The 26,285-nt window shown below is 56.8% G+C and overlaps 1 protein-coding gene across 1 annotated transcript in view; it reads left to right on the forward strand.

Annotated features, from left to right (window-relative positions):
• Positions 1–16,822: 16,822 nt before the first annotated feature.
• LOC311162402 (receptor-type tyrosine-protein phosphatase V-like) overlaps positions 16,823–26,285 on the forward strand; it is a gene marked incomplete at its 5' end in the record, with an annotated part of 39,411 nt that continues 29,948 nt past the window's right edge. Inside the window, 7 exons of the mRNA XM_084220732.1 lie at positions 16,823–16,888; positions 17,862–17,925; positions 20,205–20,471; positions 22,183–22,449; positions 22,993–23,259; positions 24,859–25,131; positions 25,817–26,077. Of these exons, the coding sequence (XP_084076858.1) occupies positions 16,823–16,888; positions 17,862–17,925; positions 20,205–20,471; positions 22,183–22,449; positions 22,993–23,259; positions 24,859–25,131; positions 25,817–26,077 (1,465 nt within the window). The remainder of the gene's footprint in view (positions 16,889–17,861; positions 17,926–20,204; positions 20,472–22,182; positions 22,450–22,992; positions 23,260–24,858; positions 25,132–25,816; positions 26,078–26,285) is intronic.

Raw genomic sequence — 26,285 nt, forward strand, 5'->3', positions numbered from 1 at the left:
GTGCACATGATGCTCCCTGGGGCCAAAGGGCCACAGAGGATGTGCCAGAAGCTTCTATTAGAGGGAAAAAATCTTCACTGAAAGGGTGATCAGACACTGGCACAGCCTGGCCAGGCTGGAGACAAAGCAGGTCAATGTGGCTGGTGTAGATGAGATGGTGGCTCTCAATGGAGGGTGAACATTCTGTGTGTGTTAAGAGAAGTTTGTAGATGCAGAGTTGTGTTACTGTAGTTTGGCCTCCCCCTCACTGTTATCATGGGATGGCCTTGGTACTCTGGGAGGGTTGGCTCGTTACTATGGCAACACCTGAGCTCCACCCAAGGGGTAAGAAAGTGACCCCCACCCCTGGACAGCAAGGAAGGAGTTAACTGACAGGACTTTAAGAGAGGCTAGAGGTATAAAAAGCAGAGCAACCATTTTGAAGATGAGAACGTGGCTGGTAGTCACTGGGGCTCCCAGCACTGTGATTTTTCCTTATTTAGTCCTTTTGTTGTATTTTTTTGTTAAAGTTTAATAAACTTTCAAAAATTTTAAAAAGTGAACAGTCATTTCTCACATGGCACTTAGGGACATGGCTTAGTGAAGCACATGGCAGTGCTGGAGCAGTGGTTGAATTTGCTGATCTTAGAAGGCTTTTCCAACCTGAACAACTCTGAGATGACTTTTCCAACCTGAACAACTGTCTCTTCTTGCATGTGTGAAAAATGCATATTTCATGATTGGCTTTTTGCAAATATTAAAATGAATGTTATATGTGTTATGTTAGAAAGTTATGCTGTATTAATTTTCTTAAGTAGTGTGTTAGATATAGTTTTAGGCTATAACATAATGTTAAAATAGAAACTGTGTTGAGTAAGATACTTTTTTTGAAAGAGAGGAATGACATACTCCCAAAGGGCTAGCAGCCACAGGAAACCTAAATCTTTCAGAGAAAAAGAATTTATTTCTCTCTTATCAGGAGAAATGAACTTCTTCCTGCCTCGCTCAGCCCTGAAGATGCCATCAGGATTCAGAGGAAGAAGCTGACACTGCCCTGACAGAATCCTGTGTGTGAATGGAATTTATGCATCATGTATGAGGTGTATGAATATGCAACAGGCTGTTGCTTTTAAGGGTTAATCCTCTGTTAACATGGGTCCTTTTTCAGGCTTCTTTTGCCCAGAAAAGGTACCTGGATGTCCATAACTCTTTGTTCTTATTGTCTCATATTGTCTTAATCCAAATCGTCCAAATTTTTATTACTATAATCACATTACTATTTTTATAACCATTTTATTACTATTAAAATTTTAAAATTTTAAAAACAAGTGATTGGTGTTCTTCACAACCTTCAAAAATTTTAAAAAGTGCGCGGTTGTTTCTCACGTGGCACTTGGGGACATGGCTTAGTGGTGAGCAGGGCAGTACTGGGGCAGTGTTGAACTTGGTGATCTTAGAAGGCTTTTCCAAGCTGAACTCTGTGATGATTCTTGCATGGCAAGAGGCAGAGCCCTGGCAGGCCCAGGTCCCATCCCTGCAGCTGCAGGAGCCTGGCCTGGATAGGCAGAGGCAGCCAGAGGGCAGCAATGCAGAGCTGATAGATCTGCCCAATGCTGCTCCTCCAGCTCCCAGCCACACCAGAATGTGGGCCTGTCTGCTTTGAAAGCTGCTCTGGATTGTGCTTTCTGGCCTCAGAAATCCAGGGAGCTGCCAGGTTGGGCCATGCATGCTCCTCCTGTGATTCCTCTGAGTCCTCCTGGTATTGTGGCCGGAGTGTGAGCCACAGGAGCTTGCAGCACATGGGGTCTGCTTTGTCCCAGTTCCAGGTGTCAGAAATATTCCTGTCTGCTCACAGTGGGGAAGCCGTGGTGCTTGGTGACAGAGATGCCCCAGATCTGGAGGAAAAGCAAAGAAACTGTGAGCTTTTTAGTTTCTTTTCTCCTGCTGTTGGGGCTGAGAGGGGTCCCTAGCTGCTCCGGGGCTGAGAACACCTTTCCTGCCAGCAAGTCCAAGGATGGAGCCATGGAGCTTTCAGCACTGGAGGAGAAATGCAGGCAGCAGCTGGTGTCACCAGGGCCCCAGATGCAGCAGAAGTGTTTGGCTTCTTGCCCATGAGAGATGTGCCCTGCCAGACAGCAGCTGTACCACCCCCAGGGCTGCTGAGCACCCTGCCCTGCTCCTGCCAGCGGGGCACGGGGTCAGGGCTGGCACCAGGGTGGTGTTTGTGGTGACCCTGAGCAAAGCTCCGGGCCTCCCACCCCTGGGGGCAGCAGCAGATCACAGATGTGGTGCCTGGTGGGCAGTGCCAGTGGTCACTGTGCACTGCTGCAGCTGCTGGTTCACTGTCCTTCTACCCCCACACCTCACCTCTGGCTTTTGAGGGGCATTTTGGGGCAGAGTGGGTTCCTCTGTAATGCTGAGCCTACCTTGGTGCTGAGGCCCAGGTCTGTGGTAGCAGGAAAGGGCAGCAGGGGTCTGTGCTGCTGGCCAGTGGGGCAGAGGATGAGAAGCAGCAGCTGAGCACCCACAGGGCTGCAGAGGAAGGGCAAAGGCAGCCAGCTCTGCTCCCAGCTGGGGCAGGCACCCTGCCCTGCCGTGCCACCCCTGCCAGCTTGACATCATGGCACTGTGGCAGATCACATCCCACCTGGGCACTGCTCCTGCCAGGGGCACCTCCAGCTCCTGTCACAGCCCCCTGGGCAGCTCTGCCTGCCCCTCTCCTGGGAACCTCCTGAGCCTGTCCCCAGAAGCACATGGGGGGACACCTGAGTGAGCTTTGGGGTCGCTCAGTATTGGGGAGTCCAGCTGGAGACCCCACAGAGCCCTGATGCAGCAGCATCCTGGGCAGGAGATGTGTGGGGCTGGACCCTGCAGAGCTGCCTGGCTCTGGGGCTCTCACAGGACCATGTCTGCCTCTTGCTCCATCCCTGCAAAGGGCTGGTGCTGTGTTTGTGAGGTCCCCAGGATGAGGTGAGAGATGAAGAATCTGACTCCATGTTCTCAGAAGGCTGATATGTTATGCTATGTTATGTTATACAAAACTATACTAAAGAAAGAGAAAGGATACAGACAGAAGGCTTAACAAGAATGATAAAAACTCATGATTGACTCCTCAGAGTCCAACACAGCTGATGGTGATTGGTCATTAAGTAAAAACAATTCACATTAAACCAACCAAACATGCACCTGTTGGTAAACGAGGTCCAAACCACATTCCAAAGCAGCAAACACAGGAGAAGCAATCACATAACTATTTTACATTTTTCTCTGAGGCGTCTCAACTTCCCAGGAGAAGAAATCCTGGTGAAGGGATTATTCAGAAAATATCACAGTGACAGGCTGGTTCAGGTTTCTGTCATGGTCAGGGATGACTGAGCACATAAGGATCCAGGGCTGGACCCTGAGGAGGTCCAGATGGATCCTGTTTCCCATGAAGAGCCAGGACACATCCAAGCAGTGAAACGCTCCCTGTGTGGCAGCATCCTCTTTGCTGCCCCTTCCCCAGGGATCAGCCAGACCCCAGGGCTGACAGTGCACACTCTGCCGTAGCCCCTTTTAATAATGTGCACTAAAGGAGGGAAAAGGTTTGTTTGAATGGAGAAAATATCTGTGTGCTCACCTGCTGGGATGGTTCCAGCAGCAGCCCTGGTACCCTCCAGGGCAGAGGGGAGTTTCAGTGACAGGCAGGGAAGAAGCAGAAGAGCTGAGCAGAAGGCTCTGGGCTGGAGGAGAGGGGCAGTGGCAGGAGCTGGGTGGGCACCTGTTGCAGTACAAACTGATTTGTACTGAACATTTATCCTGGTATAAATCAGAAACCCAGCCCAGTTCCATAAACCTGCCTCTGGGCTGACTGACAGAGGTTTCAACCAATACCATCTCTCCTAAAATACAAGGATTTGGCTGGCTCAGAGTGTGGGAGGCGTGGGGATTAAACCAATGGCTGCTTAGAGCTGGGATCTTTGAATTACCTATAAAAGCAAGCCCTGAGCAATAAACCAGGCTGTTTAGCTGATGAACAACATCAGCTGTTGTGTGTTATGAACATCACCAGGCACCACTGGGCAGGGTGAACTTACCTGTGTGCACCCTGCAGACAGGAGCAGGGATGGAACAACACTGAAACTGCACAGGACCTGCTCAGCACCAGTCAGGGTGCAGGGCTGGCTGGAGCAGGAGTGGGGAGATGGAGACAAGAGGGGTGTGCCACAGGGGATGTGCCCTTGTCTCTGCCTCACCCTGCAGGGCTGCAACATCGAGCTGTTCCTGCTCCCCACAGCACCAGCCGGAGTGTGCTTGAGACATGGGTTGGGAATTAAAGGGGTATTGATTAGAAATAGATATTGAGATGAAATATTGTTTAATATTTGCTGCATTTTACTGTGCTAACTGCCTGTAAAGGGAAAACAGGGTATACATGAGAGACAGGGTATACGTACTAAAGCAACATGAGAGAATGCAGGGATGTGTGATAAGGGAAGGATGATGTTCATCAAAACAGGACAAAGTTACGAAGCTACCAAAATAAGAAAGCTCTTCTGGACCTGCAACTCAAACCAACATCAGATCAAACCAACCTCATGGTCTGGACTGTGACCAAAGGATCTGTTAGCATGCTCAAGAAGACAAGGGGAGAAAGTCAGCTTTGATGAAGACTATTTACTTCATCCCCCTGTGATCCCCAAGGACCCCCAAGACGACCACCAGACACAAGTACACAAGCACAAAGGACTGATAAGATAATTAACACACAAAGCAGAACAAGGGAGAGGCAGGAAATGAATATGCATTGATGTATTGCATATTGATGAATATGCATTGATGTATCATTACATGTGTATGTAACATTTTAGAGGATAAAAAAGAACACTAAGAACAAGTAGATGCATGTCTTTATAGAATTATCCCACATGCATCCAACCAAAAATACATACCTGCTTTGTAACTCACTTTGAGTTTTAAAGTTTTCCTGTGTATTAAACTAAGCCCAGGAATGGCACTGCCTGGGCTGGGCAGCCTGGGGAGCTGCTGGCCATGCTGAGATTGCCAGGCCATGGGAAGCTGTCCGTAAGATTCACCAGCCAGGCTGGCGCAACCACACATCCATGGATGCTCTTGGCCCAGAGGGGAAGGAATAGAGCTGTCTCCTTGTGTTGGTCTGAAGTACAGGTGTCTGCCAGGGAAGGTGGGAAGCTTCCTTGGAATGGACAATATGGCCCCCTTCCCTCTAAATTATAATAAATTTGAAATTATGGGGCTTTCAGGTGAAGATATGGGAAAAAGAATAACAGTTCTTTACTAGTGTGTATAAAAAAAAGACAAATGAACAATCACACACTGGCAGCAACAACAAACAGAACCACAAACACAGTGACCCAGACCCACAGCCCTACTGACCCAGTCCCAGTCCCATTCCCATTCCCATTCCCATTCCCATTCCCAGTCCCAGTCCCATCCCCACTCCCATTCCCATTCCCATTCCCATCCCCATTCCCATTCCCATTCCCATTCCCACTCCCATCCCCATCCCCATCCCCATCCCCATCCCCATCCCCATTCCCATCCCCATCCCCATCCCCATTCCCACTCCCATTCCCATCCCCATCCCCATCCCCATCCCCATCCCCATTCCCACTCCCATTCCCATTCCCATTCCCATCCCCATCCCCATTCTCATCCCCATCCCCATTCCCATTCCCCACCGGTCTCTCCCGGCTCAGGCCCTTTCCCCTCCGCTGCAGTTCCGGGTGCAGCCGCCAGGGGCGCTGCTGGCTCCCGGCAGGACGGGGTGGGGGCGGTGATTCCCCCGCGCCTGCAGGGGGCGCTGTGCCGCGAGCTCGGCCACGTCCGCCTCAGGTGGTGATGGCGGGCGGGGGAGAGGGAGAAGGGGCTTCCTCACACACCCATAGGGCAGCGAGGCCTGGTGCCCCTCCGGATGGCGGGAGAGAGATGGAGAATGGGCTCCCTCACACACCCACGGGGCAGCCGGGCCCGGTGCCCCTCAGGGTGGTGGCAGAGATGGAGAAGGGGCTCCCTCACACACTCACAGGGCAGCCGGGCTCGGTGCCTCTCCAGATGGTGGGGGACATGGAGAAGGGGCTCCCTCACACACCTATGGGGCAGCCGGGCTCGGTGCCTCTCCGGATGGTGTGGGACATGGAGAAGGGGCTCCCTCACACACCCACGGGCAGCCGGGCCCGGTGCCCCTCAGGGTGGTGGGGGACATGGAGAAGGGGCTCCCTCACACACTCACAGGGCAGCCGGACCCGGTGCCCCTCAGGGTGGTGTGGGACATGGAGAAGGGGCTCCCTCACACACCCACGGGCAGCCGGGCCCGGTGCCCCTCAGGGTGGAGGCAGAGATGGAGAAGGGGCTCCCTCACACACCCACGGGCAGCCGGACCCAATGCCCCTCAGGGTGGCGAGAGGGGCTGTGCAGGAGCCTCGGAGCGGCGGCTGGAGCGGCAGAGGCGGGCACACCCGGGGTGGCAAACGGAACGAGGCAGAAACTCTGAGCCGTAGCAGAGCCGCAGGTGTCCCGGCAGGCACGGGATGCTGCGTTAAAGTGTAGTGAAAAAACCCAGAGGAACGGCTGAAAACAGCGGGGCTGGGCAGTGGCAGCCGGGCCAGTAGACGGTGAGGGCCTTTTCCAGTGAGGTCGGTGTTAGTAAGGTCCCAGTTCAACGCCATTCTTACACCAAGGCTCACCCACAGTAAAGAAGCTGAGAGGAAAGCTAATGTCTTTAAAAACAGTTTGATAGGTGAAGGTATGGGTGTTAACATCTTTGAAATGGGTCTTAATGTAACTTTGTAAGTAACTTTGGGCAGCAGGTTTGTTGTAGAGCGCAGACAGCTTGGCTCCTGAAACAGACAAGTGTCTGCACAAGCCTGAACTTTTGAACTTTGGGGGTAAAATAGTAGGTTCAAGGGGGAATGTGCGGTAGGTGGCTCGAGAAGGCTGTACCTTCCTAGTACCTCGGCCAGTGAGGAAAGGAAGAGGCAACATGTGGCCGGGACTTTGGGATAAAAGGAGGCCGTGCCCTCCAAAATTCGGGAGCTAATAGCTTGCTGGTGGACTCTCTCCCTTTATTCGAATAAAGGTGCAGGACTCTTCTCTCTCCTCTTTGAACATAAACCTCTGGCATTTGTGGATTTTCCTGACAAAGCAGTACAGGGCTTGACTGTGGTGGCAGTGAATTCCCCCAACAGTGGCAGCAGCTCGACCGTTCCCCTCGGATCTGACCGCGAGAGGGCCAGGAACTGAGCCCAGCCCCTCACCCCCTGCCAAAATCTTGGGGTATCTCTGGCCTTCCCAAGAGAAACCCCCCAGCTAAGAAAGTAGCCAGCTGCACCCTTTCCCCCACGTTGGCCACTTCTTTTGTCTCTTAGGTACTGGTTCTTATCATCTCTTAGGCAACAGATGGGACAAAATTCCCTGAGAGAAAGAAAAAAAAAAAAAAAAAAGGAAAAATCCTAACCTCCAGCACTCCTGCTCTCCTGCTGCAGGTCTCTGGCAAAGGTCGCAGCCGATCTTTTGCAACCTCTTCCTCTGCCAGATGTCAAGCAGCAGAACTTGCCTCCCAGACAGGGGTCTGCTCTGGGACCAGGCTGTGTGCAGGCAAGTCCTCTGCCCCAGAGGTGCTGGAAGAGCTCCTTAGAAAACAGGAAACCACTCAACCAGAAGAAGCAGTGAAACATTCCCTCATTCTGCGATGTTTGTTGTTTTAGGCTCTCCCAGCCAAGTGGCTCAAGCTGAGCAGCAGCCCGGCTGATCCCTCTGAGCCTTGGGGCTGTTCCTCCAGGCCTCGCAGCGAGCCCAGCCCGACCCAACCCAGCCACCACCCACGAGGGATGCAGGACAGCGTGGCTTTGCAGCCCAGATGCCAAACATGCTGCTAATGACAGCCCAGGAGGGGATGAGGAGGCTCAGAAAAGCTTGCTGCATCACTGTTACCAGTCTGCTCTCCCTCCCCTCCAGCAGCAGAGCATCTCTGCTTCCAGGTGTGTGGATGGTAAACTGAGGCAAGGCACGTGTGTTCCAGCTCAGATGTGAAAATAGCTTCTGCCAGTGCTTTGGGTAGGAACCAGCACTCCAAGTTTGGCATCTGGGCAAGCCTCCAAGCCTTACAGATTCTCCATGCCCCCAAACCCTCAAATCAGAATGTCCAATTCAATGGACACTTTGTTGGGGACTCCTGGAGAGACAAGGCTGAGCTCTGTGTCACTATGGAGGAGCTAGTGAATGGTCCTACTGACCCTAGTCAAGCAGCAGAGGTTGTGGCTGAAAAGACAGACAAAATTGTCAGCAAGCAGCAGTGGAGGGTGCTGATCCTGCATCCCTCTGTGGCCGCCTCACCCCTGCTCTGGAACTGCAGCAGCCTCCGGCGAGGCTGAGCATGTGCCAGCAGAGCCTTTGGCAACCAGTGGCTGTGGGAGCTGTGCCTGTGGGAGATGTGTCCCAAGCAGCAGCTACTGCTGGGATGTGTGGCTGCCCACAGCAGTGCCCTGGGGAGGAGCCAGCCTGTGCCAGCCCCAAACGTGCCTCTGCCTGAGGAGAGTGGTGCTGGGGCTCCCTGCAGCTGGGCTGGGGGAGTAGAACCCAGAAGGGATCCACCAGCTCCTCCTGTGAGCCCCCATCCAGCTGGGGGCTGGATGCAGAAAGCACCAGGCACTGCTGACATTCTTCAAAATGGACTCATGTTGTGTTTGGCTTCAGGAGCTGCAGGAGATGCCAGGAGAAGTTGAGGAACTGCATAAGCAGGCACTGCCAGGGCTGCAGCCACACTGCAGGGACAGGAGCACCCCTGTGTGCCACGCTGCAGCTTCCCAGGACTGCTGCAGTGCAAAGGCCAGTCCCCATGCCCTGGGACACTCAAAGGTGTCACAGCCACAGGAACGGGTATAAAAAGCCCAGTCCAGGGCTTGCCACTGGATATGGTGGTGGCATTGGTGGGGGTGTGGGTGTTGGCACTGCACACAGGCCAAGGCACAAGGGAGAGAAAAGCAGCCAGGCACTAAGAGGGGACAATGCCCTGCCTGTGACCTGAGCTGCTAGGCAGATCTCCTTCCTACCCTGTGACATGAAAGATGGGCAGGCTTTGTGTTTACTCCTCTGAAAAAGAAACCTTCCTCCTGAAAACAAAACCTTTTGTGTGCAAATGCAGCTGTCTGTAGGTTTGTTTTTATACAGGAAGTTTTGAACTAGAGGCTGGGGCTGGTTTCATTTTGACTCGGGATTTTCAGCTCATGGCGATATTTGGAAACTGAGCTGCTTTCCAAATTTGGAGGCTGGGTTTTCACATCACTGTTGAGTGTGGCAGCAGTGTCAGGGGCTTCCTGTTGCTGTCCCTCTCCCTGTCTGCAGAAATCTTAGCCCAGACAAGGTAGGGATGGGTGCCCTTTGGGGGAAGGCTGAATACCTTGAGTGGCAGCTGAAATGTGGGACCCTCCTTTGTAGGACTGCCAAGGGTTGTGAAATAAATAGGGCAGGAGATCTTTCTCCTTTTATAATGCCTTTATTAAAAATCAGCTTGGGTGGGGAGGATCGACGAGTCGCACACACGCCGCTGCTGCTCCCAGGAGGGCATGGAGGAGGAGGAGGAGGAGGAGTGCAGCTGTGTCCGCTGGTGGGCAGGCAGAGCTGGGGCTTCTGTCCTCACAAGAGCACCAGGAGATTCCCCATTTTTCAGTTTGACATTCAAGGTCCACTTTAGAGCTGACATCTTTTTTAGGTTAGGGTGAAAGGTAAAAAGGGTCTTAACAGACACTGGATTCCGTTCCTCACATCTAGACATCACTTCAATCTCTAAATTCCATGGGGGTTCATTGTTTTAGGGGTTTTTCCTGCTAGATTTGGTGAGGGGTTTCCTCATTTGCATGTCAACCCTGTTGTCACCTCCTCCTCACTGTCCCGGGTACCATTTTCCAGGAATCAGTAGGGTGATACTGAACAAAGGGGGATTTCTAACCATCAACAACAGGTAATTATAGGAAAACTATTAACAACAGGTGATGGGCTCGCCCTGCCAGCCTCTGCCAAGGAGATGGGACCTGTGAGGTGCAGACCTTGCCCACAGCTGGGACTGGAGGAGACAGGAGTCCTCACACTCAGTGCCAGGGCTATTGCCCCTCCTCCTGCCACATCCACCAAGATGGGAGTAGGAGTGCCTTGGGACCTGCTCCCAGCTCTGCTCCAAACCCCCTGGCTAGACCCTTCTCCTTGTCCCCATGGACCAGCTGCCCCCCATTCACCAGGGTGAGGATAAGCGCCATTCTGGACAAGCTCTTGGAATGCTCTGCACCTCCTGAGCCAATGCATCAGCTCCTCCCCATCTTCCCTCATGAGGGACTAAGGGGTCAGGATGCCTTTGCTCTGGGATGGTGCCTGGTCTGATGGGACTCCAGGAAGCAAAGCCTTTGGCAATCACAACCCACAGACACCTTCAGGGCTGATGCATGGGCTGGATGCCTGTGCTGACTTCATCACTGTCCCGGGGCTCTCCCTGATCCTCTTTGCAGCAGAAGCACGAGGGGATGCTCAGTACAACCAAGATCCCCAGCACCGGGCTGAAACCACAGCATGTGGGACAAACTCTGCCAAGGTGCAGGGAGGAGTGAGCCATGCCCAACCTGCAGTGTTGGCACACAGCTCCTGCCCCTGGGGCGCAGACCCTTGTCCTCAAGGGGCCACGGGAGACATCCCTGTCCAGCTGATCCCTCCTCCCCAGCATCCTGCAGCTGAGAGCTGGGCGAGCCCAGGCGGGCCTTCCCGCCGGTCCAGCCCAGACTTGAACGTCAGGGCCGTGCACCAGCAGAGTAAACGGGTGAGTGTGAGCGTGCCAAGTTGACACCGCACGCGCCAGCGCGCAGGAACGGGCTGTGGACCACGCCAGGGACACCCTCCAGGTGAGGTACGGGTCCCATTCCTTGTCCCTCTCCCTCTTCCCAGACACCTGGTTGAAGCCAGGATGTGTGCACGGGGGAAAGGAGTGCAGAACCTCCTGCGCCCTGGCACGGTGCAGGCAAACCTGGTGCCACAGCCCCGGGGGGCGGCAGGGGAGGGGCAGCCTCTGAGCATGGCTGTGCCAGGAGCAGAGCCTGGCACTCGGTGGCTGTCCCTGCTCAGGGGGAATCTCGTGCCTGGGCCTCTCGCCCTGTGTGGCACAAGTGGGCACTGGGAGCTGCTTCATGGCTACTTCTCAGCTCTGTGTATATGGCATCCTTGCAGCATTGGGCACCCTTGCTGCCAGCCTGTGCTAGCACTGCATCACAAGGTGGGAGCAGAGCCCCACAGGATTCCACAGGCTGTTGGCGACAGGGTGGGTGATTTTGGAGCCAGGTGCTGCCCCAGCACTACTGTGCAGTAGTTCTGGGACCGGCACTATCCAGGCTGCCCTCAGCCCTCCCCAGTGAGTGCCTGTTGCCTGGCCAGGGGAAGCAGAGCCTGCTCAGCCCCAGGGGCGGCACCCACACCCCGGGGGTGCAGAGCAGGTCTGCCCGGCTCTGCCGGCTTTGGGCGCGCTCTGAGTCACCGCAGCTCTGCGCTCCCAGCTCTGCGAGGCGCCTGGCTCGCACCCGCAGGCATCCCGGCTCAGCTGCCAGGGCTGCGGCAGCGAGTGTGGGGAGCCAAGAGCATCACCCAGGTGATGGTGACACAGTCATTCCTGCCACTCGTCGCTGTCCCCCAGCCTGGACAGCGTGGCTGTGTCCTGCTCTGCAGAGGGGTGACGTCCCCCACTGCCTGCCTGCCCTCCCGCCTCTGTAAAATGGGAAGAGCTCCAAGGTATCAAAGCGTGGGTCAGGAGGCGGCAGCGGTGCTGGCAGGGCTCCATGTGGGAATGATTAAACGCTTGCCAGGGGTTGGAGAAGGAGCATCTCAGTGCTCTAGGGTGTAGGGTTGGAGAACCATGGCGTGTGAACTTTGGAAAGCGAGAGGTCCCATTGGCACCTGCATCCTCTGCAGGTTCTGCCCTGGGAGCAGCCTGTTTCTCTTGTTCCTCCCTTGCAGCCCTGGGCAGAAATCACCTCAGAGTATCAGAGGGGAGAAACTGTGGCCTGGGGCAGTTCACAGTGCTGGTAGGCATTGGGAGGGACTGAGGGACAGGGACCAAAGGGTTGGTGCTGGCCTGAGGCAGGACAGGAGCCCCAGAGCTGTTCCCAGCCCAATCCCAGGGGCATTAGAACCACATATCATGGGGCCCCTGGGCATATGTTGTTGTATGGTGCCAGGTTGAATGCACAGAATCCTGCCCAGTGAGGGATGGCAGAGCTCTCACAGGGCTGGACATCAGGGCTGTATGTCCAGACAGGAGTAGAGTCTCCTCTGTGCAGTGCCAGCATTGCCCACAGCACCAGGTCATGGCTGTGCCCTCGGAATGATGGGTTGAGCCCTTGTGGGAGTGTCCCCAGCCGCATGCTGTCCCTTGGCAGGGGCCCTGCAAGGTTCTGCCTGTGCCCCACCTTGGGAGCATCACCTGCCACTGTCACCTCATACAGACCCTGTGACACAGCTGGGACCCTTAGGTGAGGTGGGCACTCTGGTATCCACCCTGCGCATCCTCACCCCAGCAGGTGCTTCCCAGGGAAGCCTTGACTCCTCCAGGTGTACAGGACCATGCTCAAGTCAGGAGATGCCTTAGCAGGGACAAACCCAGTGCTGCCAGCTCCATGCCCAGGGCACCTGGAGAGGAGGCCAGTGCATGGAGTGCAATGTGGGTGGGCCCTGCCCTGCTCTGGGGTTGGCTCTGCTCGGGAGGACAGCCCAGAGCCTTTGCCAGGCAGGGCCTTTGCGCTGCACTGAGGCTGTTGTTCCTCACCTCAAGCAAGACCTGACACCACAGTGATGGGCATGCTCTCGGGGGTCCCCTTTCCCATCTCTGCTCCTGGGTGATTCCCCCGGAGCACAGGGCATGAGCAGTCACTCCCAAGCCGGGGCTCTGCCCCTTGCCAGAGGCAGTGGCTTGGCTACACAGCCCCTGTCCCCTCCCAGCCCTGGTGGGCTGAGCCCTGGAGCCATCCTGGTAGCCCTGGAGCCACCCCGGGCAGGGGGGTGTCCCCATCCCCCCGGGCTGCGGGGCGTCCCCATCCCCCTGCTCCTTGCGGTAGCGTTCGCTGCTTCGCGGAAAATGTGATGACTCGGCAGCCCCTGAGTTTCCAGGCCTGGTTCCAGCTGCTGGGTGGAGAAACTTCTGCAGTTGTCTTTAGGTTTGGCACAGCTGAAATCTTCATGGTCAGGGGGGACTGGAGGGGAGATCTAGCATCCGCAGCTGAAGGAGGGCTCTGTCTCTCTGTGTCCCTACCTGAGGTGGCACAGTATCACTGAGGTGGCTGTGGGGAAGGCAGGGCTGGCACAGGATGAGCAGCTTCTGTCCCGTGGGGAGGCTGCTGAACCCTGCAGCGCCAGGGACAGGGCCTCAGCTTGGCTCCCAGCAGTGCTTTGGGCTGTTTCCACTGCAGCCACAGCCCAAACTCCCTGAGCTGAGGGAGCACAGCCACTGGGACCCAAGGTTAAATAAGCGGGGCTGGTATATGTCCCCATGGCAGGGGGTGACAGGTCACTGTGCCACCAGGACATGCAGAGGCTCTGAAAGCTGCTGGGATGTCTTCTGGTCCATGCTCAGAGGCCAATACCATCCTGGTGAGCAGCAAGGCATCCCCCAAGCCTGTCCTCCTGCCGATTGAGGTTACCTCTCCTCCTGGTTGGGGAGATGCACAGTATGGCAGCAAGATCCAAGGGAACACTGTGTTACAGAAATCCCTGCTTGGCTGCCCAGCTCAGAAACCAGAACAGGTAGAACAGACCCTTTGCTCCTTGGGCAAGCCACTGTCCAGAGAGGCTGCCTCAGTGGGGGAACAGTGGCCCCATGCAGTAGCAGAGGTTGTGGCTGGAGGTGGAGATGGCTGGCTTTGCAGGGGCTGGTGCAGGGGCACCGAGGCTGTGGCCAGGCAGGTGCAGTAACCATGCATGGACTCGGATTCTCTCCAGCTGGGCCAGGCAGGCACAGCTCAGCTGGAGTGTCCCAGTGGCTGCGTTTGTCCTCTTGCTGGCCTGCAACTGCTCTTTGGTATGCTTGGAAGCTGCAGTAGCCCCACCTTGACTCTAGGGAAAACCTCCTCTTCATGCAACCACTGCAGGGACACTGCCTTTGACACTGGGGCATGCAACATCTTTTTCCAGGATTTTCCTTCAAAATCTAGGGTGCTTCCTGTCCCATGTCCATGGATCACAATTCTCAGCCCAGCAAGGCCCTCCATCCTTACCTCCAGCCCCTGCTTCATCAGCCAGGGGCTCCCTGAATTCAGTTCTTCCATCACCTGCCAGACTCCAGGGACATCAGAGTCCCCAGCACTGCTTGCACTGCCTCTATCCCAGCCACTCTGCAGGTGACCCTCCAGGCTGCTCATGGCAGCAACAACCCCTCGCTCCCCATCCACAGTGTGGTCACCTGTGCTGGCAGCCTGCACCCCACAAGGGACCTGTGAGGGGACATCCAGGGAAAGCCCCTTAGCAAACGTGTTTGGGGAGCAGCCAGCTGTAACCTCCTTGATCCTGCCTGGGCCCCCCGGTAAACCTGGCAAACCCTCCCTGCAGTGAGGAGCTCCAGCCTCCTCCCAGCTGGCTGCAGCTGCCCAGCTCTGGAAAGGGGCCTTTAAAAACAATCTCCAGCCCACTGGAGATGGCAGCAATCAGGCCCAAATCTCCCCCTGTCTCATTTCTGGGGAGGTACTCCATCTCGGGGGCTGGAGGACCTCACCCCAGTCCCTGTGAGCACTCACCTTGCACTAAATGGGGAGTGATCTGTGCCCAGCAAGCCGGTGCCCAGAAGCAGGAATGGGTATCCCCAGAACTGGCTGTGGCACTGGTTGATGGGTCAGCCTCATCACCCCAGGTGCTGGTGGATCTCAGTCCCAAGGCTTATCAGGGATCTCTAAGAGCCACAGCTGTTACCCTGGGCATCCATCACTTGAGCAGACGCACCCATGGCATTTTTGGCATGGAGCTGTGGGCATTAAAGGTTAAAAATCTTGCCTGTGCTGGAGCCAAGGCATTGCCTTCTGCTCCCACCCTGATCTCTGTGTTCAGGGTGCAGGGGAGGGCAGGGTCTGGAGTCAGTGACACAAAGAGGCTCTGGTGGTAGAACTGTACCTTTCTGCTGGGGGAACATCCGAGTCCTAGACAGAAGTGACAAACAGGCCCTCTCTGCTGGGCTGAGCTGCAGGGCCAGGGCTCCTTTATCCTCAGTCCAGTCCAGGCAGGGACCTCTACAGAGACGTGACTGTGACCACGGACCCAGACTCCTGGCACCAGTCCCATTTGGCTGGGACCTGGGAAATTAACTGTTGCCCGTGCAAAGGGAGGGGGATTCATGTTCCTGGTCCCCTTTTCCAGCTGACTCCATTAGCCTGGGGGTTGTCAGAAGGGTTGGGGTTAGAGATGCATCCTAGACCAGGTCCCCTGTGTCCCCCTTTCTTCTTAACTGCATACAAGAGCTGGAGCTTTCCCGTGTCCTTGTCCAGATACTGGGGGTTGTTCTGTCTGTCACAGGTCCCACCTGACAAACTTCTGAGCCTTTTGTCGAAGGATTCTGGTGTTCTAGAAGACAGGTGGGGGATGTGTCCTACTGTGACAGCTCGGTGGGTTGCAGTAATGAGCAGAGAGCTTGAATGGCCCTCATAGGTGGCCGTGCTGGCCACTGGGATAGACTCCCACGGCCACAAAGGCTGTGCTGGCTTCCGGACTGATGCATCACTGAACCTCTTCCAGCACTGTCCCAGATCCCCAGCGCTGATGTGAAGCCAATGGCATCTCTGCTCTGAATGAGAGCTGGCACTCTGCCACGCATTGCACAGACACGGCAGAGCACCGCCCTGCACGCAGCCCGGGGCACAGCCTGGTCCCCGGGGCAACCCCGCGAAGTACAGCGCCCTCCCACCCTGCACAGCTCGCTTCAGCCACCCCTCAGACGGGCAAAGCGTGGTTTGGGCACCTCTGTGCCCGTGAGATGCCACAGCAAGAGCCGCTCGGAGCGCGCACTGCCGCCACCGCAGCCTGCGGGCCGTCGTGCCATGGGCACGGCACAGAAACACCCCCGTGCCTGCCCTCGGCGTACCCAAACCCCCCTCCCCAGCCGCACCTGCGCAGCAATTAGAGCACTCCGAGCTGAAGGGTGCCCGAAGGTGAGGCACAGAGAGAGCAGAGGGTGCACAGCACTCCTCACTCTGCACTCGTGCCCCGGCTCCCTCCAGCACCCCAGCCCACCGCTGCGCCCTCCTTCCCTCCCTCCCCGCGCTGGGCTTGGTTCGGGCGCGCCCTCCCAGCCTGGAGCCGCCATCAGTCCAGTCCCGTCTCCTCCCCTCCCGCTCCTCCCGCCCCTCCCGCTCCAGCTCCCGGAGCTCCCGCTGATGCCAGAGCGGGCTCCTGCCCCGCAGAGCCCCCGCCGCAGCGAGGTCCCCCGAGAGCCCGGCCAGCAGAGCCGCCCACCCCGGCCGGCAGCTCTGCCCGCAGCCCGCAGCTGCTCTCCGCGGGCCAGTTGCGGAGTCACCGCAGAGGACACGGACCTGCGGCGACAACAGCAAATGCGCCTGGCGAGAGGCAGCCGCCCCCGCTGGGCTTCTCCCAGGCTGGAGGCGAGCTCTGCCCCCGCCCAGGGCCAGCGGGCCCGGCCGAGGTGCCACGCGCCGGCCGGTCCCCATTGATGTCATCCTGTCACCCGCGCTCGGAAAGCATGCGGGGACACGGCTCCTGGCTGCCGTGGGACAAGGGGCTGGCTGGGGACAGCCGCTGCTGAGAAACTGCCCCCCCACACCCCAACTTTGCCATCCCTCTGATCTGCTGCCACCAGGTCCCCATGAGGTCACTGCTGCTGCCGCTGCTGGTGCTGTGCGTGCCGCGGCTCCCGGGGACCCTGGCACAGGTAAGCGCTCGACTCCCCAGCCCCCGCTTTGGCTCCGCGGCTCTCGGCTGCCAGCTCGCTGCCGCAGGGCTGCCCCGCCGGCCAGCATGGGGGTGCCTCTCTGTGGCCGTGCTGCTGCCCCACACCAGCGGCTGCGCCATCCCCAGCGGCGCTTCCCCCGCTGCCCCTCGGCCCGGGACCTGGGCCCGCTGCCTGGGACCGCGGCGTGTCCCTGTTGCCGTGGCTGCGCGGCTCCTCGCCCGGCACTGGCCCGGCTGCTGTTCCCAGGATCCCCAGCCGCTTCGCTCTCCTCTGCCAAAAGCGCCGCGATCGGCGGGGAGCCGACACGAGTCTGCCCGCAGAGCCGAGGGAAAAGAACGCCAAGAAGATGATGGTTCTGCTGTGGCTTGTTGCAGGACAGGGAGTGGGCAGGAGACATTTCCTTTAACGTGGGGGGAACTGACGCCAGTCCAAAGCCGGGCACACCCTGCTGGGAGCAGGCTGTGAGAGAACGGGTGTTGCCGGTGCCGGGGGGGTGCCAGGGGCTCCGGGGATTCTGTTCTGCCCGTTGGCGGTGGCAGCTGGACTGAGGTCTGTAGTCCCTCCCTTCCTTTGATGGTGGGAAGGAGGTGTGCCTGCAGAGGGAATGAGATTGCCAGGCCCTGTCCAGAGCTCAATCCCTCCCTCTCTCTCCAGAACTTCTCCTGTGCCCTGGCTGGTTTGCTGGCCTTTTTCCCTGTGGTCATGGCCCCGTGTTGTTTGCAGCCCCAGGACCCCTGCAAAAGGCCAGGGCAGCCCACAAACTGCATCTGCCAAGTCTCTCTCTTTGCCTTGGCTAAGGGAGGTCTGAGAAGTGACTCAGGCTCTCCTAGGAAAAGGGGTCACAGCCCGCAGATGCCTTGTCAGGGTGGGAGCTGGACCTGGCACTGGGCACCTCTCCCAGGTGTTGGTCTCAGCTCGTCCTGCCTCTCACTTGACACTTTCAATCCCCCAGGGCGAGGGATGCAACCACACAGCCCAGGCAGGGCTGGAGGGCCAGGATACACGTGGTGAAAGAGGTGAGTCACAGCAAGGAGGTTCCTAGGCTGAGGAGGGCAGGATGGTCTCATGCCTGGAGGAGTGAGATGAGCAGGTGTGCTGGACCAGGACTCTTGGAGTTAAGAGTAAATATTCTGCTTTAGGCTAACTACAGGCTACAGGGAAGGGGGAGAGTCAGTCCCATCCTTCTCCAGCAACCAGCTGTATGGGGGCACTGTGAGAGATAGTCAAGGCTCCAGAGCTCTCTGCTTCCACAGAGCACCAGCTGTGCTCAGTGGCAGCACAGCCATAGGTGCCCTGCTCAGAGCCTTGGAGTTGCCTGGGTAAGATCAGAATGTGTAAAGCAGCCCCATGGCTGCTCTAGGCCTGGAGCCATCACAGTGCCCTCATGGCATCAGTCTGTGCCGCTGAGAAATTACCTGGATGATCCACAGGCACCTGTCAGGGCATGAGGTGCCAGGGATGTGCTGTCTGTGCTGTGGTTAGTGGGAACATGAGCAGTGCTGGGGTCACAGGCCTCTGGCCCATTTTAGGTACATTTGTGCTGCAGATGTGAGGAGGGTGACAGAGGGATGCAGGTGATGAAGCTGCTGGAAAGAGAAGCAGGGAAACATGGGCTGAGAACTCACACCTTCAGGAGATAAGAAAGAGCTTGCAGTAACAAACCATCCCTGCCTGGTGCCAGGCAGGACAGCAACCTGTGAGTTGCCTTCAGGTCAGCTCTGCCTGGTCCTCTGGGTGTCTGCTGAGAGCGAGGGTAGCCCAGGGCACCTGGCCCAGGTATAGACACCTCACCCATGGCACCCAGCTGCATTTAGTTAGCTAAATGTTACCCTGAGCTGGCTGATCCTAAATGTGCACTTGAACTTCTCAGGTATGACCCTGTGGGGCACTGCGTGCTCCTGTTCATGTCCATCTGATGTCCTCTGGTCCTCTTGCCCTCACCAGCAGGCTCCAAACCACAGCATTGCATGGAACAGAAGTTGCACATAGTACTGAAAGTTTTCAGCTCTGGCAAAGACACACACAGAGCTCCTGAGTAGTGCCAAGGGTGTCCCTGCCCCGGGCTCACCCCACACTGCTCCTCCCTGGCTGTGTAAAGGGTGCCCCATGGCAGGCCTCTGGGGCAGTCATTGTGCTTGGTTCCTGCTGTCTCCCTGTGCCAGACTCTATGTAAGCCTGTCATAACATGCTGCATGCCATAAATGTTATGTGCTCATTATTTCACAAATGTCTTATTAACACTAGAGCTGTTCTGGCATTTTCCAAAGGCTGAGTGCCATAGAAAGGTCATGGATGTGGCACCTGGGGACTTGGGTTGGTGCTGGACTTGGCAGTGCTGGCAGGACTCAATGATCTTAAAGGGCTTTTCCAACCTAAGTGGTTCCATGACTGACAGCAAGGCTGAGGGTGGGGGTGTGTAGCAATCTGCTGGAGACACTGTGAGGCAGAGATGGAGCCTGCCCTGGTCACACCACCAGCTTGGGCCTGACAGACAGGCTCTGCTTGGCTCATGTTGTGTAGGTGACTCCTGAGCAGCTCTAAGGGCAGGAATTCAGTAGCAGTTTCAGCCACTGACCCACCAATTAGGCCAAGCCTTGTATGCCACTTCCCTGTCCCCAGACACTCCATTGGGATGCCACAGCCCCAGTGCACTGTCCTCACTGCTGCAGCACAGCCAGGGCAGGGACACACCTCAGCAGGGGCTGGGGCCACTCTGCTCCCACATTTCCTCCATGCATGCAGTGTCCCACTCCTCCCATGTCACCTCTGAACTGGGCAGGATGGGGGTGACTCATTGTCTGGATCTCCCCAAAGCAGCTTTTGCCCCTCCTCTGTCAGAGTCCACACAGAGGCAGAGACTGTTGCAGGGAGCATAATGGTCCCCCTGCCATATCCATCCTGCCCCCTGTCTTGCCTCTCCATGGTGGACCCAGAGCCTTCAACATCTTTTTGGGGGGCTCAGGCCAACAAAGGTGATGAGCAGTGGATTATAGCCAGCCAGGGAACTTTTCTGCCTTAAACCAGGAGTTTCTGGACAAAGCCCATGGTGACTGATGCCTTCTGGTCTTTGTCCAGTGGAGCAGATGCTCCATGCTTAGAAGCATCTCTTTGACAGCTTTCTTTGACCAGTCCATGAAGGTTTCTGAACATTCTTGTGTTTCCCAAAGGCTCGTCAGAGCCCTTGGGGTCAGGGTGGTGGTGTAACCCAGCAAGGGGTGGTGGCTGGGAGCTGGCCCTGCAGGCTGGCACCCAACACCACCAGTCCCTGCTGAGAGTTTTGGATTTGCCTCTGCAGGCACCCTCCTGAATGTCAGTGTGAGTGACCATGACCGCTCAGACTCCCTCCTTCTGTCCTGGGATGAGCCAGAGGGAGGTGCCAGGGGATATTTCCTTGCCCTGTCCCCCCTGGGGTCAGGCATGCTGCTGCAGAATGCCTCTGCTGGACCCAACACCACCAGCTTCTGGTTCCATGGGCTGACTCCTGGCACACGCTACGAGATCGAGGTGACAGCCACGCTGGCCTGCATGGACACCACCAGCCAGACCATCACAGCACAGACAAGTAAGGGCTCCCCAGGACCTCAGTGCCCTTCCAGTGATTGTTGTGCTGTTGGGAGTCCTACTAGTTTTTGGGAGGTTGGGCTTTACCTCACTTTCACAAGAACTAGGGTCCTTCCTGGGTCCCCAGAGTCTAAGGGGTCATTCCCTCATCCTTGTGGAGGAAGGGTCCTGCCCCTGTGCCTTGTATGGGCTGGGTTCATGCTGTGCCTTCTCCTCCTAGAATAATGGAGGTAATGATGGACCAGCCCATGATGTGGCCCACAGAGAGCTGAGGGGTGGAAAATGTCATGCCTGGAAGTCTAGAAATAGCTACAAGGAAGGAGCATCTGCTCCACAATTTTGGCACATCTCTGTCAATCACTGCTCACCCCCAGGCCTTGCTCTGTGCCAAGGGCTGGAGAAGAGGGCAGGGCTGGTGGTTCTACATCTCAGGTGGGGATGGCAGCCCTTGCCTGCACTTCTCCAGAAGATCCTTGAGTAAATTGGTGCAGGTGAAGGTGGGAAACCTAGCAAAGGAGAGTAGAGCTGGAGGGAGGAGACTGGGCAGTGGAAGGGCTGGTGTCAGGCAGGAGTGGCAGAAGCAGAAGCTGGTTGTCACAGAAAGGCAGCTGGCAGGACCCACAGGGCCAGCAGGAACAGAGGACCTGTCAGCAGGTGAGCTTCCAGGGCATGATGGCTTCACCTTTATGTGTTGGGCCTGACCAAGCCTCCCTGCTCCATTCAGAGCAACTGCTGAGACTGATCCTGGGGATGGTGCAGCCACACAGCCCATAGGAGGCTGGTGAGAGGTCAGGGAGGTCTTGGGGCTGTGCTTGGGGAGTCACTGCTGGAGCCCCTCTGCTCTGGAGACAGGCTGAGAGAGCTGGGGTTGTTCAGCCTGGAGAGGAGAAGGCTCCAGGGTGACCTTGAAATGCCTTTTAGTACCTAGAAAGGATTTGAAAATTGAGAAATAGGGGCTATTTACATGCCCCAGATGGTGGCAGGACAAAAGGGAAGAGTTTTAAACTGGCAGAGGAGAAGTTTAGATCAAATTTTTTAAGAAGAAATTCTTCTCTGTGAAGGGTGGTGAACATAGGTTGCCCAGAGAAGTGGGCAATATCCCTGGAAGTGCCCAAGGCCAGGCTGGACAGGGCTTGGAACAACTTGAGCTAGTGGAAGGTGTCTCTGCAGAGGCTGCCCAGAGAAGCTGTGGCTGCCCCATCCCTGGGAGTGTCCAAGGCCAGGCTGGACAGGGCTGGAGGGCTGGAATAGGGGAAGGGGGAATGAACGAGCTTCAAGATCCTTTCCAATACAAACCATTCCACAGAAATGGATTTTTTGTGCTCTTTGGTTGTTGTCAAAGATATGTTGTGGTAGCAGCTGATCACCTCATCCTGTTGGATGTTCCCAACATGATGGGTGCTGTGCAAATACAGCCAAGGAATCCAGGAGCCTCTGGCAGGTCACAGTGAGGGCAGCCCTTCCAGAACCCACTATTGCACCATTCCCCCAGCCCACTCTCTGCTCTGGCCTCAGGCTGATGAGGAGGGTGGGACTGGATGAGCTTTAAGGTCCCTTCCAGCCCAAACCCTTCCAGGATTCTGTGACTGGGTCCTGTGAAGCTGTCTGGCAGCACCTCCCCAGGCAAAGGCAAGTTCCACCAGCCTGTGAGCAGCTTGCCAGCACAGGCTCTGGCAGAAGCAGCCAGCAGTGTCTGTCCCTGTCCCATGCAGGTCCCTCACCTGTGCTGAACCTGACTCTGAGCAGCAGCAGCTCCTCCTCGCTGCGCGCGGCCTGGGCGCACGGGCACGGCCGGAGGGACGGCTACAGCCTGGCGCTGTGGCACAGCCACTCCCAGAGCCTGGTGAGGAACGTGTCCCTCCTGCCCTCCACCTCCACCTTTCTCTTCGAGGGGCTCCTGGCGGGCAGTGAGTATGCCCTGAAGGTCAGCACGCTGGCTGGGCCCAGCCGGGCCAGCACCAGTGTCCACCAGTGGACAGGTAGGGAGTGATGGGTGCCCAAGGAGGGAGGGGTGGAAGGGAGGGTTTGGCAGGAAGGATGCAGCACATGTGCCGGGCTGGCAAGGGGAGCAGGTCTCCAGGCTTGGGAAGGGAAGCTTGTGAATGGTGGGGAGCAGCTGGAGTGTTTCACATCCCCACTGTGAGCTGAGTGCCTGGGCCAAGGGGAAAACTTTGCACTTGGGCCTGCCTTGCAGCACCCATGGCTTGGATTTGCCTGTTCCCAACAGAGAGGGGAGTCTGGTGATCCTGGATCTCCTCACTGCTGAGAGCTGCAGGAGTGCTGCAGTACCCAGTCTGCCACCCCTCTGCCCTGCAGCCTGAAAGAACATGACAATGTGGAGGGACCTCAAGGGCTCTCCAGCCTGTGTGGGAGGGGGCACGGGAAAGACATCCCTCAGTAGACCCCCACCAGGCCTTCACCCCCATTGCACAGAGAGCAGCTCTGGGCACAGGGGGAGGGAGGAGGCTCCAGGGACCACCAGCCCCAGTGCTGACCCTTGCTGTGTCCTCTCTTCCCCTCAGCTCCCTCCATCCCCACCCAGCTGAGGCTCAGCCCAGGTTCCAGCACCACCCTCGTCGCCTCCTGGGCAGGGGCTGCAGGGGCTGCCTGGCTCCACCTGGAGCTCCACAACCTCCTCACCCAAAAGGTCAGCACGACCCTCTCAGCCAGGAGGGGCCTCAGCAGCTACACCTTCCAGCATCTGCACCCTGGCACTCACTACTGGCTGGGGCTCAGTGCCACAGCTGGGCCCTACACTGCCCTGGGACCCAATGCCACTGCCTGGACATGTGAGTATCAGCCTGGGGTCCCAGCTTTCTCCCTTACTCTGGTCCAGCCTTGGAATCCAAAAATCCTTGGCTGCACAGGGTGATTTGCTTGGACCTGGCCAAAAGCTGCTCCAGAACTCACTGCTGTGGTGGGGTCAGTGAATCCCCTGTGCTGGCCTGCTTCTCCTTGGGATGCAGTGGGAGCAGCCTGTGGGCTCTCCCCTGGGAGGAGGATGGAAGGGCAGCAGATCCCACTGGTGTTCAGTGCTGCTGGGGCTGGGCTCTCATGTGCCTCAGGGCTGCACAAGGGCAGCAGAAAAAATGGGGCAAGGGGCAGCAGCTGAACTGGTTTGAACTGGAGGCCTCTGGAAGGGGCTTATAAAAGAAAAGAAAGACTTTTTTACATCGGCAGACAGTGATAGGACAAGGGGTGAATGGTTTTAAACTAAAATAGGAGAGATTTAGATTAGATGTTAGGAAGAAATCCTTGCCTGTGAGGGTGCTGAGGCCCTAGCACAGGCTGCCCAGAGAAGCTGTGGCTGCCCCATCCCTGGGAGTGTCCAAGGCCAGGTTGGACAGGGCTGGAGGGCAGGAATAGTGGTAGGGAGAATGAGTGAGCTTCAAGATCCTTTCCAATCCAAACCATTCCACAGTTCTGTGGTTCTATGAAATGGATTTTTTGTGTTCTTTGATTGTTGTCAAGGATATGTTGTGGTAGCAGCTGATCACCTCATCCTGTTGGATGTTCCCAACATGATGGGTGCTGTGCAAATACAGCCAAGGAATCCAGGAGCCTCTGGCAGGTTAAAACAGTGAGGGCAGCCCTTCCAGAACCCACTACTGCACCATTCCCCCAGCCCACTCTCTGCTCTGGCCTCAGGCTGGTGAAGGCCTTGAACAAGGGGGACTTTGCTGGTGACACCATGTCCATAGCCCAGTAAAAAGTTCCAGTCCTGAACTGGCTCTCCCAGATGTTTCCAGAAAAAAACAGGAGGGAAATGAGGAGGGCAGAGCAGATTCACTCTGAACACCAAGGTAGCGTTGGCCCTCACAGGATGGAGTTGCTGTGGCCAGTGACTTGTCCTGGCCCTGGCCAAACACTGCTCATGTGGATGCTGGGAGGAGCTGGGTGCCACCAGGTGTCAAATCTCCAGCTCTTTCCTGCTCCACCTGCCAGACTGGGAAGCTGGAGCCTGCTCTGTGCAGATTTTGGAAGGCCTCCAGAGCTCCAGCTGGTTTCTTTCTGCTCTGGAGTGAGGCTGATCCCTGCTGTTGCTGTCTGCAGCCCTGACCTGCTCCACTGAACAAAATTCCCCCATGCCAGACACACGAGCCAGGGGCATCTGGCCAGGAGTTTGGTCCAGGCCAGTTCCTGGGAATATCAGCAAGTTCATGGTGGGGTGTGAATGGAGTGGAAGGAGACTTTTAGGAATTTCTCAGCAAGGCTGCCAGCTTTGTCTGGACTCTGTTAGTCCAGGAATGCTTGTGCTGGGGAGTGCAGATGGCTCACTCCAAAAGGATGTCTAAGGCTGGACGTAACCCTGCAGGAATGAGGCTCAGGAGAGCACGGGGTACAGAGTACCCCCCAACCCTGACTCACACAATCCTATTCCCTTCCAGACCCCCTGAGTCCTGACAATGTGACCCTGAGCAGTGCAGAGGAGCAGAACTCCTTACAGGCTCGCTGGAGTGTCCCAGGGGGACACAGGGACTTCTACCTGGTGACCCTGCAGGAGGGAGAGGACAGTGCTCCAACGAGGAACATCTCCGTTGGTGGGGACAACGACCATGTCACCTTCCACGGGCTGAGCCCTGGCCAGCAGTACTCTGTCCAGGTGGTGGCGGTGGCAGGGCCCTACAGGGCATCAGCACAGAGCACAGCAGCCTGGACAGGTGAGCAGAAAGCTCATGTGTGGCTCTTGGGGCTGTTCCTGCTGCCTGGAGGGGGCTGGGGGTGAGGCAGGCACCGGGAGAGGCCACCTGGGAGTAAGTTGTGGGTCAGAGCAGGAAATTCTGCCTCCCCACAGCTCCTGGTGAGGGTGGGCTCAGAGGTCTTGGGCAGGCTTGTGCCAGCAAGTGTCAGGCACAGATCAAGAGCAGATCCTGCTTTGTGCCTTCTGGATTCTGCTTGGCAGGTTGCAGGCAGCTTCCTGCCTTCTCCTCGGCACAGCTGGGTGGGTGGGCAGGGAAGCACCCCCAGCCCCCCAGAGGGGGCATCTCCCTCTGCTCAGCCTTTCCTGGGAGACCTTGGAGCCACAGCTGGTGCTGTCCCACAGCTGCCACTCTGGGAAGGGACAATTGGAGCTGCACACAGTGTGGGGAGGTACCCACCCAACCCATGGTGCTGAGGGCACTGAGAGCTCTCCCTGCAGCCCCTTCTGCCCCTGTGTGGGATGGAGACAACTGCAGAGTCACAGAATCACAGAACTGCTAGGGTTGGAAGGGACCTCTGGAGATCATCCAGTCCAACCCCCCTGCTCTAGGGTCACCTAGAGCAATTTGAAAAGCAGAAAATATCTTGTGAAAGCCATCTTCCTGCCTGATGCACTGCCCCATGTCATGTCCTTGTCCCTTGCAGAACCACGAGCACCATCTGGTGTGAGCCTGTCGAGCCAGGGCAGCCCCCACAGCCTGCTGGCCAGCTGGGAGGAGGCCACAGGGGAGGGCTACCTGCTGCTCCTCAGCCTTGCAGAGCACCCTGTGAAGAACAGCTCCTTGCCCAGGGGTGTCACAAGCTTCACCTACGAGGGCCTCCAGCCTGGGAGCCTGTACACCTTTGAGGTCAGCACTGTGGCTGGTCCCTACACATCCTCACCCCGCTGCATCTCCAACTGGACATGTGAGTGCCACAGCCCCTGATGTTGGGACTAAGCCTTTTGTCCTTGGGTGTGTGTGGCAGCCATCTCAGCATCTTCAGTGTCATGCTTTTTATAAGCTACAAGAACGTTGAAGTTTAGTGGATGATTAATTGATGATTTGTGATCATGATTTATATTTTTGTTTGGTTTTCTTTTTGCGGGGGGGAAGAAAAAGAAGGGGTTGGGTTT

The sequence above is a fragment of the Fringilla coelebs genome (genome assembly GCF_963513975.1).
Source record: "Fringilla coelebs genome assembly, chromosome: 23".
Classification (NCBI taxonomy): Eukaryota; Metazoa; Chordata; class Aves; order Passeriformes; family Fringillidae; genus Fringilla; species Fringilla coelebs.